The 17,005-nt window shown below is 47.9% G+C and overlaps 1 protein-coding gene and 1 long non-coding RNA gene across 4 annotated transcripts in view; one reads left to right on the forward strand and one right to left on the reverse strand.

Moving 5' to 3' along the window:
* Nucleotides 1-17,005, forward strand: part of DENND2A (DENN domain containing 2A) — a 100,650-nt gene that overhangs the window by 72,553 nt on the left and 11,092 nt on the right. For all 3 annotated transcript variants that reach the window (XM_045792509.2, XM_087860788.1, XM_045792510.2), the window contains exons 13-14: nt 3,534-3,674; nt 5,271-5,419. In XM_045792509.2, coding sequence (XP_045648465.2) covers nt 3,534-3,674; nt 5,271-5,419 — 290 coding nt within the window. The remainder of the gene's footprint in view (nt 1-3,533; nt 3,675-5,270; nt 5,420-17,005) is intronic.
* On the reverse strand, nt 5,413-16,800 carry LOC123788878 (uncharacterized). Its single transcript, XR_006778592.2, has 3 exons — nt 16,632-16,800; nt 11,096-13,438; nt 5,413-8,030 (listed from the first exon to the last, which is right to left on the reverse strand). It is a non-coding gene; the product is annotated as an uncharacterized LOC123788878 (long non-coding RNA).

Genomic DNA, 17,005 nt, shown 5'->3' on the forward strand with positions numbered 1-17,005 from the left:
TCCTGTTCAAGAAGAACAGCTCTCAGAATCTCTGAAGAAAATTATACCATTAAATATTACTACAGTCATGCTGCCTAACGAGCCCCAGTGGCTTAAAGCACTGGTCATTTATTCTTACAGACGCGCAGGTCAGCTGGGGCTCAGTTTGGCTCTTCTCCACTGAGCTCACTCGTGCGTTGTGGGCACGCTGGGAGTTGGCTGCCCCAGGCTGCCAGGTCTCGCTGTAGGCTGCCAGTCTGGGGTTGGAGCTAGTCCACATGTCTGGCATCCTCCTCAGACAGTGAGCTGGCCCAGGAGTGCAGTTCTTGTAGCTGACACACAGGCCAAGAGGGCAAGCAGAAACATAAGAGAGGCCTCTGAAGGCCCAGGCTTAGAACTGGGGCACTGTCACTTCTGCCTCAGTGTTCCTCGGCCTTTCTTTATTACCAGCCCTAACCAGCCTTTTAAGATTTTTTTCCCTGAATTGCCTCCCCACCCCCATAAGATTCTTTTTAATTTTTTGTCATATTATTTTTTTATTGTGCTAAAATAAACATAACATAAAAGTTACTTTTTTTTTTTTTTTTTTAAGATTTTACTTATTTATTTGACAGAGAGAGACAGCCAGAGAGAGGGAACACAAGCAGGGGGAGTAGGAGAGGAAGAAGCAGGCTCCCAGCGGGGCTTGATCCCACAACGCCGGGACCATGCCCTGAGCCGAAGGCAGACGCTTAACAACTGAGCCACCCAGGCGCCCCAAAAGTTACTATTTTAGCCATTTTTTAAAGATTTTGTTTTTAAGCCATGTCTGCACCCAACATGAGGCTTGAACTCACAACCCCGAGATCAAGAGTTGCATGCTCTCCCGACTGAGCCAGCCAGGTGCCACTATTTTAGCCATTTTTAAGTGTACAGTTGATTAGCATTATGTTCATTCACATTGTACATAACCGTCACCATCATCCCTCTCCAGAATTTTTAAACCTGAACCAAAACTCTGCACCCATTAAACACTAATTCTGCATTCCCTTTTTTCCCTAGCCCTGGCAGCCACCATTCTGCTTTCTGTTTCTATCAGTCTGATTATTGCAGGATCTCATGGAAGTGGAATCAGAAATTTATCCTTTTGTGACTGGCTTATGTCCTCAAGGTTCATCCATATTGGAGCATATGTCAGAATTTTCTTCCTTTTTGAAGCTGAGGAGCAGTCTATTATTTGTATATATCACATTTTCTTTATCTGTTTATCTGTAGATGGACATTGGCGTTGTTTGCACATTTTAGTTATTGTGAATTATGCTGCTACGAACATGGCCATTCAGATATCTGAGTCCTTGCTTTCAAATCTTTGGGCTTTGTATCCATAAGTGTGGAATTACTGGATCATATGGTAATTCTATGTTTAATTTTTTGAGGAACTACCATATCTACAATCTTTTTAATTTTAATAATTAATTTCATTTAACCTACATATCCAAAATATTGTTTCAACATATAATCAATATGGTCATTGATAATTTACATACTTAATTTTGTATTCTGAAATCTGCTGAGGATTTTACATTTACAACACATCTGAATTCAGACTGGCCACATTTCAAGCATTCGGTGGCTACATGTGATATTATTATAAATGGTATTTTTATTTAAACTCTTTGATCCACAACTAGATTATGGAGGGTCTTGCATTTAGATTTTTTAAAATAACAGTTTTATTGAGATATAGTTTGTAAACCATAATATTCGCCCATTTAAAATCTAAGATTCAGTGGCTTTTAGCATATCCACACAGTTGTGTAATCATCACCACATTTATAGGACATTTTTATCACCCCAGCAGGCAACGCCTATACCCACGAGCAGTCACTTCCCAACCCTAGTAATTGCCAATCTGCTTTCAGTCTCTATGGATTTGTCTATTCTGAACATTTTATCCAAGTGGAATCATACAGTTAAGTGGCCTTTTGTGACTGGTGTCTTTGACTTAGTCTGATCATTTCAACGTTCATCCAGGTTTTGGCGTGAACAGTATCTCATTCCTTTTTATGGCTGATACTGGCATATAATGGAATATCACATTTTGTTTATCCATTTATCAGTTGATGGACATTTAGGTTACTTCCCCTTTTTGACTATTATAAATAGTTCTGCTGTGAACATTAATGCACTACTTTTTGGGTTTGTTTAAAAATATTTATTTATTTATTTATTTATTTATTTATTTGAGGGAGAGAATGTGCACACGCAGCGGGGAGGGGCAGAGGGAGAGGGGGAGAGATCTCAAGCAGACTCTACACTGATTGTGGAGCCCGACAAGGGGCTTGATCTCACAACCCTGAGATCATGACCTGAGCCAAAATCAAGAGTCAGACACCTGGGGCGCCTGGGTGGCTCAGTCGTTAAGCATCTGCCTTCGGCTCAGGGCGTGATCCCAGCGTTCTGGGATTGAGCCCCGCATCAGGCTCCTCTGCTGGGAGCCTGCTTCTTCCTCTCCCACTCCCCCTGCTTGTGTTCCCTCTCTCGCTGGCTGTCTCTCTCTCTGTCAAATAAATAAATTAAATCTTTAAAAAAAAAAAAGAGTCAGACACCTAACTGTGCCACCCAGGCACCCCAATGTACTAGTTTTTGTGTGAACATGTTTTCATTTCTGTTGCGTAAATATCCAGAAGTGTAATTGCTAAGTCATATGGAAGCACTGTCTTTAACCTTTTAAGGAAGTGCCAGACTGCTTAGCAAAGGGGCTTCACATTCCCACCAGCAGCACATGAAGATTCCAGTTTCTCCACTTGCTTGTCAGCACTTGCTCTTGTCTATCTTTTGGTTATAGCCATCCTAATTGGTATGAAGTGGTATCTCATTGTGGTTTCAGTTTGCACTTCCCTAATGGCTACCCTCAGAGAAATTTTAACTCCACAGATACACTGGAGATCTTTTTAGGTACTGTGGGCCTTTAAAAGGCTACAAACCGGGGCGCCTGGGTGGCTCAGTTGTTAAGCGTCTGCCTTCGGCTCGGGGCGTGATCCCGGGGTCCTGGGATCGAGCCCCACATCAGGCTCCTCTGCTGCAAGCCTGCTTCTTCCTCTCCCACTCCCCCTGCCTGTGTTCCCTCTCTTGCTGGCTGTCTCTCTGTTAAATAAATAAATAAAATCTTAAAAAAAAAAAAAAAGCTACAAACCATTGTATTATCTAAGTTTTTTTCAGCACCACCCCCAACAACCAATTTTTATCCCCTTGAGGGCAGTATTGCTCCCATTGAGAATGCATATATTAGCCCAGTAAGTTACATGGCCAAACCCAGAGTCAAGGGGGTCAAGAAACTTTACCACTTTAGAGGGAAGAACTGCAAAGGCACATGGCAAAGGAGTGGGTGCACAGAGAGGAAACGTGGGGCAATAACATATAGGGTGAAAGACACTTTCAGTTTGGCCTGATGGGGACAGCAGGACTTCCCCATAATTCTTCAGTCACTGGGGCAGGCCCACTTTACTGAGAACAGAGCTATACCTTGGTGCCCTGACTTCAGGATAGCTAAGCTGCTTTTGTGATCCTTGCAGATCTTGGACGAGGTGGAAAAACGGCGAGGCATCTCTCCTGCCCTGGTACAGCCCCTCATGAGGAGTGTCATGGAAGCCCCTTTCCCAGCACTGGGCAAAACCATTGTTGTCAAGAACTTCTTGCCAGGATCGGGAACTGAGGTAAGCTGTCAGATTCCCGTTGTCTCCTAGAGGAGAGAGTGGCCCAGACCAAGGGGCTGGCCATCAGTGAGCTGTCACATCAGTGAATGTGACATCAGGCATCGTAAAATCCACCATGAGTCCTGTCCATCCATTCCAGGATTCAGTCCCAGAGAGCAACCCCTAGAGCTATGCCATGGCAGCACTGGTGTTTCTTTACATGACATTGGCCTTTCAGGTTAGGGACCTGCATTGAACATCCTTAGCTTCTCTTACTAGCCCATTACACTCACAGATTGTATTTAAACCTATTTACAATTTTTGTTCTCCATCTCCTGTATAACTTCATAATGTAAAACAGATTATTTTCAGGGAAGACAAGGTTACATACTACTTTTTATTCACCTGTCTAGGACTTTGAAGTATGTCCCTTTGCTTGGCTAGGTTGGAATTTAATGCAGTACTTGATTTTTATCCTTCCCATTCCCTTTATATGGCTCTGTGGATATCACTAGGCAGATTCCATTCAGCCTTGAGTCTCCAGTTCCAAAAACCAAAGCAGGTCACCTCTGGAGACAGGGGAGGGATAAGGTTAGGTCTGGGGTATTCAGGAACAACTTAGTTTCCCACAACAGAGGGAAGCATTCTCCGTGTTGCTGGAGAGTACTATACTATTCTATACCAGATGCAGGTGGCTTGGCCATAAGGATGTTAACATTAGTGAGCCCCACTATGGGGGCAACACCGGGCAGGTGCCATGCTCAGAGTAAAACACCAGTCTCTGCTCACTATGAAGAAGTCAGCTATTTAATTTATTTGATACAAAGAGAGAGAATGTGTGCATAAGCGGGGGGGGGGGGCAGAAGAAGAGGGAGAAGCAGACTCCCCCCCACCCCGAGCGGGGAACCTAACGGCAGGGCTTGATCCCAGGATCCCGGGATCATGACCTGAGCCAAGGGAGACACTTAATTGATTGAGCCACTCAGGTGCCCCAGAAGTGAGCTATTTAAAGAGAAAAACACACATGAGTAGTGACTTGAAATGAATTTGGGAACATTTCAACAAGTACAGGATGAGAAGATGTGCCCACTCAGCATACAAGCTGTAAGAAACATCATAAGGAAGGGGGATTGGCACGGGGTTGGGTTTATTGAGAAATGCCTTCCAGGCGAGGTGAGTGTTGGAAGTGCTGCTTGATCTGTTGTTGGTCCTTCTGCGTGAGCCTGTGACTTCCTCCATTCCAGCAGTTAATTCTCCCTCGTGAGGCAGATACAGTCTCCTGTGGGACTCTAAGCGACAGGACGTCACCAGTCATGGAAGTCCCAGGGAGGTGGATGGTCCAAATATGTCCCTGGCAGGCAGAGCCTCGAAACGTCTGGGGCCACAGGCCATTGATACTGCCATCCTGTCTCCCCACCTCCGTCTGAACTTTCCTCACACTCAGCTGCGAGACAGAGTTCCTGCCCAGTGTGCCTGCTCCTCAGTCTCCTAGGATCCTTCTCTTCCCCAATCACTTTTGACTTCTTCGTTTTCTTTCCCTCTTCCCCTGCGAATGGCTCACCCCTGCTGAGGACGTCAGAGCCTCTCCTCATGGCTGCTCCTCCTGTTCCCCCGCAGGTGATTGAACTGTGCCGCCCACTGGACTCCCGGCTGGAACACGTAGACTTCGAGTCTCTCTTCTCCTCTCTCAGCGTCCGCCACCTGCTCTGTGTTTTTGCCTCCCTGCTTCTGGAAAGGAGGGTCATCTTCATCGCAGACAAGCTCAGGTACCAACCTTGGCAGCTTCTACTAAAGTGTCTAAATGACAGTCAGTGGCGGACTGTCCGGAGCGTGTGGGGCAGGGGATTGCCCGCGACTGCAGGGGACACACCTCTGAGGGAAGAGTGCAGACCAGTGGGCAGCGAGGATGGCAGGCTTATAAGGCACACCGGTTCTGTAAAACCACGTAAGCCTGTGCTTCTGTGCGCTACTTACATGATAGCCGCCAGCCTTCCGTCATCCCGCGGTGTGCTGGGTGCTCTGCTGTGTGCTGAAGGAACGAGGGTAAAAGCGCAGAGCTGTACTCACAGTTTTCAGTCAGGGCGGGGCGGGGGGGGCGGTGCGGAGCAGTGAGCAGAGCCCCGGTACTATGCCGGCAGGGCTTACCAGAGCGGTGCATTCTAGACACCTAGGAGGGCACTCAAGCTCAGAGAAGGCCAGTTCTGGCGGAGTCCTGAGACTAAGAGCAAGTGGAAAGCACATTCCAGGCTAAAGGAGCTCTAGCTATCTAGACAAAGGCAAGGAGACAGGAAGCCGAGCACGTCGCCTTCAGAAACTGTAAAGCAGTTCACTGCAGCTAAGCAGAGAAAAGGCAGGGTGTGGGGCAAGGAGCCAAGGTTCACAGAGCCCGGCAGGGCCATGCTAAGCACAGATGGATCCCCAAGGCGGCCCTTCCTCTCAGAGTTAAAATAAATGACACAGAATCACACACACCTGCTCACTGCTTGGTAGGATGCCCCCCATGTCCTGAGGGTCACGTCAGTGATTTGCAAAACCCATGCAGACAGGGATTTGAGTGAATTCTGAACTTAAAAAAAAAAAAATTCCTGGCATTTTCATCACTTCAAAATACTGAATCAGAGCCTTCTTTGCTGCCAAACTGAGGGCATAGCAGCACGGGTGGTGACCGCCACTCCAGTTAGGGCTGAAATGTGGGGCCCAGCCATAGATGGGCCAGCCAACCAGGGAAAGCAGATGAGGCCAACCGAGGAGTCCATCTGGGAAGAAGAAATGCCAAAAACACAAAAATCGAAGAACTGCGGTTTGGAGAGGAAATAGGACTCCCAAATCTGGAAAACAAAAGCGAGGAAGAAGAATAGGAAAGGAAGAACAGAAAGGACAGAAGGTATGAATGTGGAGCTCATCAGGAACGTGGTAGGAAATGGAATCCAGTCCTCTCCTCCCACTCCAGCCCATCTGGTCATCTTGGTGATGCTCCTCCTTGGACCGCAGCCACTTGGCTATCCCCAGTGTGCTCCCACCCCAGTTTTTAGCGAGCTCTTCACTTTTGCTGTCATGCTTCTTGCACTCCCCATGCACTGGGGTCCGCACAGGAAGCAGCTGGTGCTGGGCGCGGGCAGCTCTCCAAGCCCGCCGGGCACTGGGGAATTCAGACGGGAGAGTTCTAAGGTTGGGGCTCTGGAAGCAAAAGATGAGTAATAACCCTTCAGTGACTGGGGTCGGATTTCCTGGAGTAGCTGTCTGTATTCTCTGGAAGCCCCGCTCTGTCCCCCGGAAGTAGAATTCTCAGGCTCCACTGTAGGGGGAGGGGAAAGTGCTGGCTCTCAGGAAGGCCGAGGCAAGAAGTAAAGGCCAGCCAAGGAAACCTGCTGCCCCCCCAAGACTGGAGATGGGGCCAAACAGTCCCACGAGGAGCTTGCTGCCGGGTTGAAGACAGTACACTCGGGAAGGAAATGTCTGGAAAGATGGGCATGGCTGGAAAGGAGTGTGCCCTCTCCAGCCTTCCCTCCCTGACAAAGGAGAACACGAAGCATCATCTATTTTTCTGTCAAAGTACAATGAGTGAGAAGGTGGGAACAGAAAGGGTCAAAGACAGATGCATCCTTGAAGGGCAGCAGAGGGGATGGGTCAGGCTTCAGGTACAAAGACACCTGGAAACGCTCATGACAATGATGTCTGGAGGGGACTTGCCCATCTCTCATTCCTGCCCTGACAGATTTCTGGGCTGACAGGCTGAAGCCCCTCCCCCAGAGCTGCTCTAACAAGAGACAAAGGAAAGTGAAAGAACTCCATCCCTGAGAATGGACCCTGCCCCGTGGCTGCATCTGGGTTGGTTCTCCCAGCCCCTCCCCTCCTGCTCTGGGGCAGCTTTACTCGGGGGACAGGTCACCGATGTGGTCTGACTGCAAGGACTTCAGAGTGTCTCTCCTCGCCCCACTTTCCATGATGCCTGGTATTCTGCCCTTAGAGACAGAGTTCCCTTTGAACAGCAAACCTCCATGAGAGGGCAGAGGTGGTAAAATGCCAGCTGTGGCTATTGCTGGGACAGAGAGAACTTTGGTGCTCCCCTGAGTCCGGAGCCAGGCCACGGTGCAGTTAATTGCATATCCATCTCTCATCACACAGGATGCGGGGCCCGAAGGTGCTCCCCGGAGGAGGGAGGAAGCCTAAGCATCCTCAGCTGTGGGCCCTGGTCTCCTCATTTATGAAACCAGGGCTCATCTGCGCCCAGGCCCCTCGTCACTGCGACTTGTGATGGCTCCCGTGTCACGTCCCCAAAGGCAGTCAGCCCATGCTCTTCTTGCTACAAGTGGCTCGAAGTGCTCTCTCTCTTGCCCAGTAAATTATCTTTTCGTCCAATACCTATTCCAGGCAGACCTAAAGAGGGAAAAATAAATAAATACAGGCCCATAGAGCTGAGGCAGGAAAAGAAGGAAAGGCACTGTGAACAAGCCTGATGACAGTAACAACACGGCCACCACAAAGGACACTGGAATGTCGCCTCTGGGCCAGGCTCTTGCAAGGGTTTGACCTGTGCTCTTTCAGGCTCCTGGCAACTCAGTCAGATAGCTTCTATTATTAGGAAACGAAGAAGCACACAGAGGTTAAGTCACTTTGCTCAAGCAAGCCAGGGGTTAGTGGGAGAGCTGGGACACAGGCAGCCTGGCTCCAGAGAAAATGAGAAGGAAGGAGGAGGAGCAGGCCACGTGGTCTGGGGGTGGAGGTGAAGGGCAGCGTCTGTGACCCCATCTACAGAAATATATAAGGAAAGTCTTTTGTAAAACATGCCATTGAGACCCCCTGTGTGCTTGGCATCAGGCTAGAATTATGTACTGAAGAAGCTAAGACTTCCATGCTTTTCTCCCCAGGCCCTCCCTCTCTATGGCCTTCTGCTGGGGCCCAGTGCGGCCGGTGGGACCAGGCAACCCCACAGTCTCCTTGCTCTGAAATTCTCTCACTCTGCGGGCCAGAGTGCTCGGGGCCTCTTGGAACCATGCTTCTTTGTGCCTTGCCCTCCCTTTGATCCTGGCCCAGAACCTAAGGGCCCCATTCCTGACCCCACCTCATCAGGTGTCCTGTGCTTTCCAGAGTATCCCAGGAGACCACCATCTCATGTGCCTAGCTGTGTAATGAGGGGAGAGGACTGTCTAATGCCTGTAGGACCCCTCTGGCTCAAATGCTGTGTGACTCGATGAACTTGCTGCTGAGGGAAAGTCAGCCCCAACACCCCACCCCTCCCTGTGCTCCATAGGCTCACTCCTCTCCCGGCTTCATCTGGTTCAGTAGAAATCACTTGGGTAGTCTGTCCCTGCTACTGCGGCCTCCCTGAGAGCGATTCTAATCCCTGACACTTCAGAGCTGGTGTGACACCCAAGTAACCGGGCATGCTCATTTAATGCCCCTCTTAACGTTACTGGGGTTAGAGTTAAATACGCACCATGTTGTGGGTCCTCTCCAGGATTCCCAGGCCTCTGCTCTAGACTGTGCTCAGAAGTTGGGGCACCTCCGCACCTCCTTTTGCAGCTTACACTGTCTACTTCTGGTGGCCTCATTGCCAGGTCTCTCTGACTCTCAGTTGTGACCCCTTCCCTAACAGGCCAACTAAGCCAGTACAGGGAAGTCTAGCTCACCTGGAAGAAAATGACTCAGCTGGGGCTCCTGGCTGGCTCAGTCAGTGGAGCATGCGACTGTTGATCTTAGAGTTGTAAGTTCGAGCCCCACATTGGTGTAGAGATTATTTAAAAATAAAATCTTAAGAAACAGGGGGAGGGAGGAAGAAATGGAAGGAAGGAAGGAAGGAAGGAAGGAAGGAAGGAAGGAAGGAAGGAAGGGAAGAAAGGAAGGGGAGGGAAGAAAGGAAGGGGAGGGAGGGAGGGAGGAAGGAAGGAGGAAAGGAAGGAAGGGAGGGAGGGAGGGAGGAATGTCATGTGTGTAAAGTTGCTGAGTGAAAAAGCTAGAAGCCACCTTCCCTTCTCCGGCCTGCTCTGCTTACTAAGTATCCTTCCAGGAGGAATGTGGCTCCACCTAATGCTGCCTGATTTACAGGCAAAGAGCCATAGAGAATTGAAGGGTTCTTTGGCCAGGCTGTGACAACCTAGGGCTTGGGAGACAGGGACTGGCTGCAAGTCGTCTGAGCTGGGAAAGTCTATGAGGAGAGCCTTCAGCATAAGCTCCCATGGGGTTTCATCCTCGTCACCGGGCACAGTACTCCACACGCCACACGTGATCCCACATCCAGGCCTATTCAGCTAGAAGCGGGAGCAAACCTCCTCATTCTTCTGATGACCCCCAACCTTTGCGAGACCACAGAACACAAGAGAGCAGGACATGCCACGAGCTCAGTGAGTGGCCGTGTGGCATCCCGGCGTGGACATTAACCTGCATTCGCCCTGTAGTCGTGCCGCCCTCCCCCCACACACACACACAATGTATTTACTCTTCATTGCTAGTGAGGCTGCCCACTGCAAGAGGAAGTAGCTGGGACTTGTGGCAAATACTGAATGAGTTATAAAAGAGTTTTAAGTCGAGCCAAAAATCTATCAAATTTAGAATAACATTTTTGCTCCGTTTCATCTTTGGAGTGGACACTGAGTGTTTCTTAAGGCTCTGTCAAGCCAAAGTTTGACAGATGGAAAAGAGAGAATGTTGTTGTGATGGTTCGTTCTGTTGTCATAGCAACCCAAATAAATATTTTCTTATACCCCTTTCTTTATTTCCCCAATGATAAACATTTGTTTTTTAGTTTATTAATTTCAATTCCCAACGTTTTGACTAATCTACAGACCAGGCTGAATAATAAAGTCAGAGCTGCACATAAACAGATTTGTTCAAAAGTTTTAGATGGGACAAAGTTTTTAACACTTGAGAAATTTCCTTTTTATCTTTTTGGAGTGCCGGAAGACTATAAGCCAAATGACTACTGGCTAATGACAAGTTAGGATTAGATGGTCAAATCTTTTTTTTTTTTTTTTAATATTTATTTATTTATTTCACACACACACACACACACACACACACACACACACACACACCAAGCAGGGGGAGAAGCACAGGGAGAGGGAGAAGCAGACTCCCCACTGAGCAGGGAGCGCGATGTGGGGCTCGATCCCAGGACCCTGGGATCATGACCTGAGCCAAAGGCAGACGCTTAACTGACTGAGCCACCCAGAGGTCCCAAGGTGGTCAAATCTTGATAAATACTGGAGTTTGCGCCTTGGCTTTGACCCATGAATAATTGCACAGATAAGTTCCCAGCTAGCTATGAACCTTCGTCCTTTTGTGTGCTCCTTTTGGTTGTTGTTCTTTATCGGTTTCTGTAAGCCTAAGTGGGAACCCCCCGTCCTATCTAGAATCAGTTGTCCTCAGCAGTGTTTGCCATCTCCGATAAAGGTAGGGTTTGTGAGCGTGCCCTCTCTAGGCAGATGAGCTTGCCCGAGGCCCACCTGCAGCGTTGGTGGCTGCCAGCTTGGTGGTCTGGCAGCCAGAGTTCTACTTCAGAGGTCCCCAGCATGGCTGCCAGTCTTAGAGATACATACATTTCATTCAGCAAAAGCCTACAAAAAATACAGCTTTAGTAACATAATGGCATCAGTCTGATGAAATATTAAGTATGAACTATTTTTGCATCTGAACACCAAGAGGGTAATATTTGGAGCAAGATTGGAGACTAGTGTAACCACAGTTGTCTTCTACATCAAACCCATCACTAGCAAAATCTTGGGCTGCAAATGTGTTCCGGTTCTTCCATCGGGGGTCAGATGCTCCCAGGCTGTGCTTGCTTTGTGCTGCCACCTTTCTGTGGCACTTACTGCAGGGACTTAAAACCCCTCCACCACTTTTATCTGTTAGTCTGTCCGTCCGATGGGACATCACCCCTGCTCTTCTGTCCTGTCTCCACTAATGAGCCGTAGGATTATCTCCCGATGAAAAGCCATGGTTCTTTTCACTTTCCAGCTATTTCCAGCGCCTGGTGTTCTCTCCCTCGTAGGTTTGTAGTTTGTAAACATTAAAGCTGGAAGGAAGTTAGAAATCATCTAGTCCATTTTACTTATTTTACAGATGAGGACTTTCAGGGCTTCTACCTGAGATCATACAGGGAGTAGTAAAGCCAGTTTTTTCGAGGCCCAGTCTATGTTTTTTGTTTTGTTTTGTTTTGTTTTGTTTTGTTTTTTAATTTGGCAACACATCACTTCCGGGTTTGAAAGTAGTCATAGAAATATGGCAGCCAGTGCATGGTGACATCCATCTCCCGCTAGGGCCCTCCAGGTACCAGCCCAGACTGAATTTGCCTTTCACTCATGTTCCTGGGAATGATACACTAGGAGAGACACTTTGCTTGGGATGCTAACGGATGCTGATGGGATCATTCCTCAAATTCCTGGGGAGTCTGTCTAACTCAGGAAACTCATTGTTTACTTTCTGGTAGCATTTTAGAGAAGGCTCTGTGTTCAGTTCTTACTGGTTCCTAGATGAGTTGGAGGGTTGCTGAGCATAGTAACCCCACATATGGTGACAGGGGCTTGGTAGCAAGCAGAGCCAAAGTGTCTTCTCCAGGAGAACGTGAGTACACACCAGTGCATCCTGATGGCTCTGGTCTAATGCTTCAACCCTCACAGAGCACCGCCAAATAGCAAAGCATTCTGGGACCTGACCCTTCTCCCCTGTGCCCATCTTGAAGCCCTGTGGCCCAGCCAGCCTCCCACGTGGGCATCACCTCCCTCCCCTACTTTTGAACAAATGGATCACAGCTGCAGGCTGGTGTTGCTTTCCTCCACCCCCACGGTAACAGGAGCCAGCTGCGAGGGCTCTCTTCCTAGGACTTCCTCTAAAACATCGCCTCTCCTCCAGCCAGCAGACGCTCAATAACACTGTGTGGCGAGCTTACTTGAAAAGTCATCCTCAGCGTCGCCCAAACCAAAGCCTGTTCTTTCCATATTCCTAAGACACCACCCATCCTAGCAGCGCCCACCCCTCCACTCCCCGTGGAAGGCTTCTCTAGCCTTCATGAGCCTGGGAATAAAATTTCATTAGCACTTGGAGCAGAGACTGAGAAACACAAGTTACACTTCTCTTCTCCTCTACCATTTATTTTGGGGGAAGAGTTGTCACTAACTACTATTTGCAGAATTCGTCCTTTCCTTCTAGTGTTTCAAGAGGGAGAGGTTGGTTTTTTGGGGGGTTTTTTTTCAGCATACTGTTGTGGGCTAGTGAGCAAGGGACATGAGCCACTCCTCAAACACTGCCCACCTGTTGTCGGGAGCACCCCGCGCTCTGTACGCGCCTGCCAGCGAGGTGCTGATGATGGCCAGGTGCCGCAACATTGGCTCCAGCTGCAGCCGCACATCAGACGATTTAAAAACAAACAAACCAAAACCACTTGTTAGGAGAGAGAGCAGCGGCAGCACCTACCTACCGTGGCCAGCAGGGTACCCAGCTGAGTTGTCATCATCGGTCCCCATCAATTGAATCCTTTAGCTCCGTGCATTCCAGTGGCAGGAATGAATTTGATCTTTCTCTCCGGAACATTTATTCACCCACTGTATGCATCTGGCTAGTACTGGCATTGCTTACCGTTTTTCCTGACCTGTTCCAACTGCCTTCCTCATCCGGCTGGTTCACACTCTGCAGCTGAAGGGGGGAGCTCCCGGTGCCGCAGGCCCCCTTAGGCTTCCCCTAGGAGCCACAGGATGCTCTAGTGGCGGGGAGAACTCAGCAGCTGATGACACTTTCTCATTCCAGGGGTGAGGCCGCAAGAAAGCAAAAGGGCAGAAGGCCTTTTCTTTGAGCTGGAAAGAAAAACTTAAACACATTTATTTTTCTACTGCAGTGATTGAGAAAACCACAAAGGCTTCTCACTGTGCCTCTTCGTGCCTCCACTCCTCGCTTTGTATCTCTTCCCCTCCTCCAGGCGCCTCACTGCCCACCCTGAATGCAGAAGTCAGCCTCGGGCTAGGTCTCTTTAGCTCTTAAAACTCAAAAGAAGGGGCTCCTGGCCAGTTCAGTCGGTAGAGGATAAAACTCTTGATCTCAGTGTCATGAGTTCAAGCCCCATGTTGGGTGTAAAGCTTATCAAAAAAAAAAAAAAGATTCCAAAGAAGATGAACTCCATCTCTAAGGTGGCTTCAGGTCTAAAATTCTGTGATTCTATAACTTCCCTGGGGTCAGAAGTGCTTAAACCACAACTCTGAAAAAATGTGAAAGAACTCTCCAGCGTGGGCACTGCATTTTTATTCTCCATTAGCGAGCGGACGGAAGTGAAAACCTTCAGAGACAGCTGCAGTGGGCCCCGCATGCCAGCTCTTGCCACCGCGGCCCACACAGGAGCCACTCTTCCTCCAAGGCATATTTAGGAGCTTCCAACAAATGTGCTGTCCAAAGAGACAGGTTTCATACACGAGGCTTCCTTCAGGGAATTCTTTCTCACCGTCTCTTTTAAGGTCCCTCTAGTCACTTGGGAATGAAAGCCAACATCCCAGTAAAACATGGAACATACCAGAATTCCAACTGAACCATCACTGTCTACCTGCCTCCAGCCTCCAGTTCTCTGGTCCAAATCATTGACTTCAGACCCTTTTTACTGCGGGCCCTAATGAACAATGCCGTTCACGTTCAGACCCAACGCATACACCACACACAGGTACACAGATCCTTATCTACGACTGGAACAAAACGCAGGACACACTCTCTTGTCTGTTCTTTTTGTTGTTCCTAAGGCTGATCACAGCCCACTAAAATTATTTCAGGACCCAGTGATGGGCTGCAGACTGTAGATTGAAAAAACCTGCTCCAAACCCAACTTCCCTCATTTCTATTTTAACATCCTGGTTTTCTACAACTGTAGTACGAGCAGATCAGCTTTCCAGATCAGTCACACACTGACACAGGTTAGTCCTAAAATTTTAAATTTTAGAACAAAGTAAATTCAACACATTCAGTGATCAAGGAAATTAAACACAAAGAGTAAGCAATGCGCTAATAGTATTTACATTCCTGAATATCTGAGAGAAAGGGATGCCTGAGAAAAAATGTTTCTCTGCTTTGAGAGAAGATTCTTTGAAAGGCAGACGTCACCCCAACCTGCCCGCTGAATTATTGCTGTTCTTCTTGGTGTAAATCCTAACAATTATTCTGTCTCGCTGTTACTCAACAGGTATAGAGAAGGTGTTATGTACCTTCTATACCTCCCTCTTATGAAGAAAGAATTATGGGTATTATGATAAGAACAAAATCTTGGGGTAGCGGCTTTCTTATTTTGGGGGTGATCATTTGAAAGAAATGACTAGGACCAAAGAGTGTGACATGTGGGTGCCGTGCTCCTAAGAAGCATTTCAGGCTCCACTGAGTGTTCCGAGAGTGATTATTTGCAAAGACGGGGAACAAGAAGGTCAGGAGGCTCATGCTGATAAATGAACAAGATTCCACATTACTCTTGTTCGTTTCGGGGGCCCCCAAATGCAGGTGGGATGGAAAAGGGAGCTAGTATATATTTTAAGGATGTTCAGGGGATCCCAGGTTCAGAGGAATTCCTTTCACAGGTAAGTGATTTTTTCTTGGTTGTTTTTTTTTTTTAATTGTGATAAAATATACATAACAAAGTTTACTCTTTTAATCATTTTTAAGTACACAGTTCAGTGGCAGCATTAAGGACATTCACAGTGTTTGCAGCTGTCAGCACTGTCCATTTCCAGAACTTTTCCATCATCTCAGACTGAAAGTCTGTCCACTCTAGGTAACAGCTCCTCGTTCTCCCTCCCCCAGCCCCTGGTAACTTCTGTTCTACTCTGTCTCTATGAATGTGCCTATTCTAAGTCCCTCACCTGTAAGTGGAGTCATCCAGTATTTGCCTTTTTTCTCTGGCTTATTTCACTTGCTAGCCAGTATCTTTTAGTTCACCTCTTCTCTCCTTAAGGAAGCCAGAGCTAAGTAATCCTATTAAAATGGGCTCCGGAAAGTTTTATGACAGTGAGGTTACAGGCAGACCTCGGTCTGTTGCACTTTGCAGATACTGTGTATTTTGTTTTTGTTTTCTTACAAATTGAAGGTTGTGGCAACGCTGCATCAAGCAAGTTTATCAGCACTGTTTTTCCACCGGCACTTGCTGACTTTGTGTGTCTGTGCCCCATTTTGGTAATGTCTCGCAATATTTTTCATTATTACTACATTTGTTATGGTCATCTGTGACTGGTGATGATGACTCACTGAAAGCTCAGATGATGGTTAGCATTTTTTAGCGGTTAACTACTTTTTAATTAAGGTATACATTTTTTTTTAAAGATTTTTATTTATTTATTCGACAGAGAGAGCCAGAGAGGACAAGCAGAGGGAGAGGGAGAAGGAGAAGGAGACTCCCTGCTGAGCAGAAAGCCCGATGCAGGACTCGATCCCAGGACACTGGGACCTGAGCCAAAGGCAGACACTTAACTGACTGAACCACCCAGGCGCCCCAGAACATTATTTTTTTAGACATAATGCTATCACATACTTGCATGCAGTATAGTATAAACATAATTTTTATATGCACTGGAAAACCAAAAATTCCCTTGACTGCCTTTATTGAGATATTTGTTTGATTGTGGTGGTCTGGCACAGAACTTCAAAGTATACCTGTATAGGTGCCTGACATCAGTGGGAATCCAGTAAGGGAGCGTTCGTCTATCAAGAACTCAGCTTCCTTGCAGCTATGCCTAACAGCGCACAGCTGAGAACCGGGGCAGACATTCAGAAGGTTGCCTGACAAAGGAAATGCTGGTTACAGGGCCTGTGCCCTGAGGAGGATGCAGTACATTCATGGGAGAAACCATGGGCCCTCACTTTTCTTTTATTCTTACATTACATGTATTTCTAACAAGCTTCTGAAGTTTCGAATCCCGTGGCATTTGGAAACAGCATACTAGAATGACAGCAGAGAGGGTCCGCCCTTGGCAGGCTCACCAGCAACAAGAAACTGCAGGGAGGAAGAGAATGTTGACTCTTGCTCACCGTGGAAGGCTGCCGGCCATCCCTGTCCGCAGCATGGTGGGGCCGATGTTCCAGATGGTAGTCTCGGGTAATCCCCCCGTTCATCCACGCATGAGCTCGGCTCTGCGCAGAGTACTGGGGACAGTGATCACTGCAGCTCAGGGCTTGCCGAGAAAAGCTGTACCGTGATCATGATTCTTTCAGGGACACTCCCAATGTTGTTGGTTTTTAAGTTTTGAATTCTGGGTAAGGGGTAACTGTACACGAGTTTCATGTTTACACAACAGAGCCTGGGAGCTGACTGCTGCCACGTGAATACCAGAGGAGTTACCCTGTTTCCCTCGATTGCATCTAGGTGTTCTGCTTCGCTGGCTGAATGTGTGGAAGAGAACAAA

Source organism: Ursus americanus, chromosome 3, assembly GCF_024610735.1.
Source record: "Ursus americanus isolate L20-20 chromosome 3, mUrsAme1.1.p, whole genome shotgun sequence".
Classification (NCBI taxonomy): domain Eukaryota; kingdom Metazoa; phylum Chordata; class Mammalia; order Carnivora; family Ursidae; genus Ursus; species Ursus americanus.